Below are 3414 nucleotides of genomic sequence, written 5' to 3' on the forward strand. Positions count from 1 at the left end.
AATAAATAATTTAATTTTTTTAAATTTTAAAATAAAAATTATATTTTAGTAATATTTTATTTAATTTTTAATTTATATTTAATTATTTAATTTTATTTTATTTTATCTCACCGAACGAAGACTAACATGTTTTTAGAGAAATAACGAAATAGAATAATATTAGAGAGAAGTCACTATAGCAGTGCATATTTTATATTCACTATATGACTATTTCTAGTTAATTATTTTTAACACTTACTTAAAAAGATGTATAATTTAGATGATATCATATTATATGTATAAAATAGATGTTGTTAATTGTGACTTCTATCTATATTTATTTAACGAAATATACATTGCAGATAGGGCTGCAAACGGTCCGGTCCGGCGATGGACCGAAAATTCGGTCCATTATTTTTCCGGACCGGACCGGACCGAACACCCAAAGGGACCGTCGGTCCGGTCCGGTCCGGTCCAGTCGGTCCGCCCTCTTTTTTTTTTTTAAATAATTAATAAAAAAAATTTATTTAAAATACTAAATTAAATTAAGTGACTTATTAATGTGGATTATGTAACAAACTTAATAAAAAAATATTTTATATGGTCAATGATAATAAATTAGATGAAAATTATATTATTAATTTATATAATTACTATATAATTATCTAATTGATATTATATATTTATTAATTCATAGAATATTAACAAGTGTTAATAGTATATTTAAAATTTTATATTGTTAATAGTGATAGGTTAAATGAAGATATATATAAAATATTGTTAATTTATAGAATATTAACAAGTATTAATAATATATTTAAAAATTTATATTGTTAATTGTACAATTATTATATATAAAATATATATAATTTTTTTTTTTTTTTAATTTTTCATTCGGTCCGGTCCGGTCTGAAAAAACCGTAGACCGTGGACCGGACCGAATGATTTCGGTCCTCTAAAATATGGACCGGACCGGACCGGTCTAAGTCTTGGTCTGGTCCGATCCGGATCGAAACGATCGGTCCGTTCGGTCCAACTAGACCGTTAATCACCTTTTTATGTTTTGTTTTTCCTTTTATGATTTTTTCAGAAAGAGAAAGTGACCCAAACCGGGGACAAAAAGGACGAGAGGGGATTGGCGGTACACGTGGAAGGAGCTAGCTAGCACACTCCAGTAACACGCAGGCAACTGCCGAACTTCATGACCACGACTCATGCCACGTTCTCGGCATGCACCGGACTTTCATCCTTTATAATAAACTCACTCTCTGTCCCTCTCAAACTCCCACATCAAGAAAACTACTGCAGAAACACAAGACTTTGCTGCCACGGTTGCTGCGAAAATGCCAGGCTTGACGATCGGAGACACAGTTCCTAACCTTGTGGCCGACAGCACCCATGGAAAAATCAAGCTTCATGACTACATCGGTGATAGCTGGACCATACTCTTCTCTCACCCGGGTTAGTATTCTAATACTGTGCCAATTAATTGCATGCTTTTTATTCCTTTGATCATGGCGTGTTTGACATGTTTTAATTGGCTTGGAATCTTGGATGGATGTGTTTGACATGCCAGCCGATTTCACGCCCGTCTGCACTACGGAACTGGGGAAGATGGCTGCCTATGCTCCGGAGTTCGCTAATCGAGGGGTGAAGCTCGTAGGTGTGTCTTGTGATGATGTGCAATCGCACAACGAGTGGATTAAGGATATTGAAGCCTACACTGTAGGTTTACTTTTGTTTTTTCTCGCAAATTAAATTTCTTATCTGGCTTTTCGACCAAAATAAAAGTGTAAATTTAGATTTGTACGTACGTCTATTTACACGTGCGCGATGCCCATGCAGCCTGGGTGCAAGGTGACATATCCTATCCTTGCTGATCCCAACCGAGACATCATCAAGCAACTGAACATGGTAGACCCGGATGAGAAAGACAACTCTGGAAAACCGCTCCCATCTCGAGCTTTGCATATAGTAGGACCCGACAAGAAGGTATGATCTATGCTAATTTCCTCGTATTTGAAACCAATTAATATTGTCGGAATTGGCCTATAAATTACTTGTTAATAACTTGTCCAGACATTTTGTTGGGATCGTTTAGGTAAAGTTGAGCTTTCTGTACCCGGCAACTACTGGCCGAAACATGGACGAAGTGGTGAGGGTGTTGGATTCCCTGCAGGAGGCATCTAGATTCAACTACAAGATTGCCACTCCAGTAGATTGGAAACAGGGAGATCCTGTGGTCATTTCACCGAGCGTGTCCAATGAGCAGGCCAAGGAGATGTTCCCCCAGGGTTACAAGACTGTGGAACTCCCATCCAAGAAGGACTACCTTCGTTTTACCAATGTGAAAAATGTAAATTAACGGTCCAAGTTAAGGGCTTCTGACTTTGAACAAGGGTACCAAATGATGTGTGAAGTGAAGTTTATATATATATATATATATATATATATATGTATATGTATATATATATATGTATATGTATATGTATATGTATATATATATATATATATGTATATGTATATGTATATGTATATATATATATGTATATGTATATGTATATGTATGGAATCCAAAGCAAATAGTCCATAACATGCGTCTTCTCTGTACGATGTTTTTATGCTTACGAAACAACAATTACTGTAAATTTAGTTTAATTTGTTTGGTGGGGGATCCTGGCCCTCTGGTTATCGTTGCAGCCTTTTGGTGCTTTATGTAAAATACATGCTAGAAATCAGATTCTAAGATGGTAATGCAGAATATAAAAATAGTAAAAATATACCTACGAAAGTCATGTTTGCAGAATGCAGACAGATCAATCTTCTCCTCCTTGCTCCTCACAAATTATCAGTTATCAATGGGGCAAGCCAATAGACATATGGAGAGGAGGAGGGACCTAGCCTCTTATAAATGGAAACTTATGGAGTCCACCCATTAAGGACTCAAATTCAAATGGGTCTATAAAAATTTCAGAATAAAGACCCTTGAGTTTCCAAGCTTACATACCTAATTATACTACAATATAAATAGGATATAATCCTATATTATTAAGGTGCAATAAATTCCAAATGATCACTCAACTTAATGGGTTTAAAACAAAATACCATTGTGAGCTATATATATATGTCTAACTCGTTTTATAAAATATGCAATCAAATGAAACCCATATTTAAAATAAAAGATAAAGGTTCACTAATGTCAGTATGTATTAAGTCCAAAATACTGTTACTCCTAGTAGAACCCTTTCTTGTGGATTTAGTCAGCTTTCCTTTTATACAGTCCACACATGTGTTAAAATCTGAAAAATCAAGAAAGGGAAGTATCTCAACTTTTACCAATCTCTCTATTCTTTCCTTTGAAATATGTCCTAATCTCTTATTCCACAACATAGAAGATGATTTACGGATTAAAAACCTTTTCTTCGCTACATTGGT

General features: G+C 34.8%; 1 protein-coding gene across 1 annotated transcript; it reads left to right on the forward strand.

Moving 5' to 3' along the window:
- The first annotated feature begins 1254 nt into the window (after nt 1-1254).
- LOC109001164 (1-Cys peroxiredoxin) lies at nt 1255-2398 on the forward strand. The gene is made up of 4 exons (XM_018978325.2): nt 1255-1440; nt 1556-1704; nt 1825-1971; nt 2081-2398. The coding sequence occupies exons 1-4, from the start codon at nt 1323-1325 to the stop codon at nt 2342-2344; spliced, it is 678 nt and encodes a 225-aa protein (XP_018833870.1). The 5' UTR covers nt 1255-1322; the 3' UTR covers nt 2345-2398.
- The last annotated feature ends 1016 nt before the right edge of the window (nt 2399-3414 follow it).

This window comes from Juglans regia, chromosome 7 (assembly GCF_001411555.2).
Source record: "Juglans regia cultivar Chandler chromosome 7, Walnut 2.0, whole genome shotgun sequence".
In the NCBI taxonomy this organism is placed as follows: domain Eukaryota; kingdom Viridiplantae; phylum Streptophyta; class Magnoliopsida; order Fagales; family Juglandaceae; genus Juglans; species Juglans regia.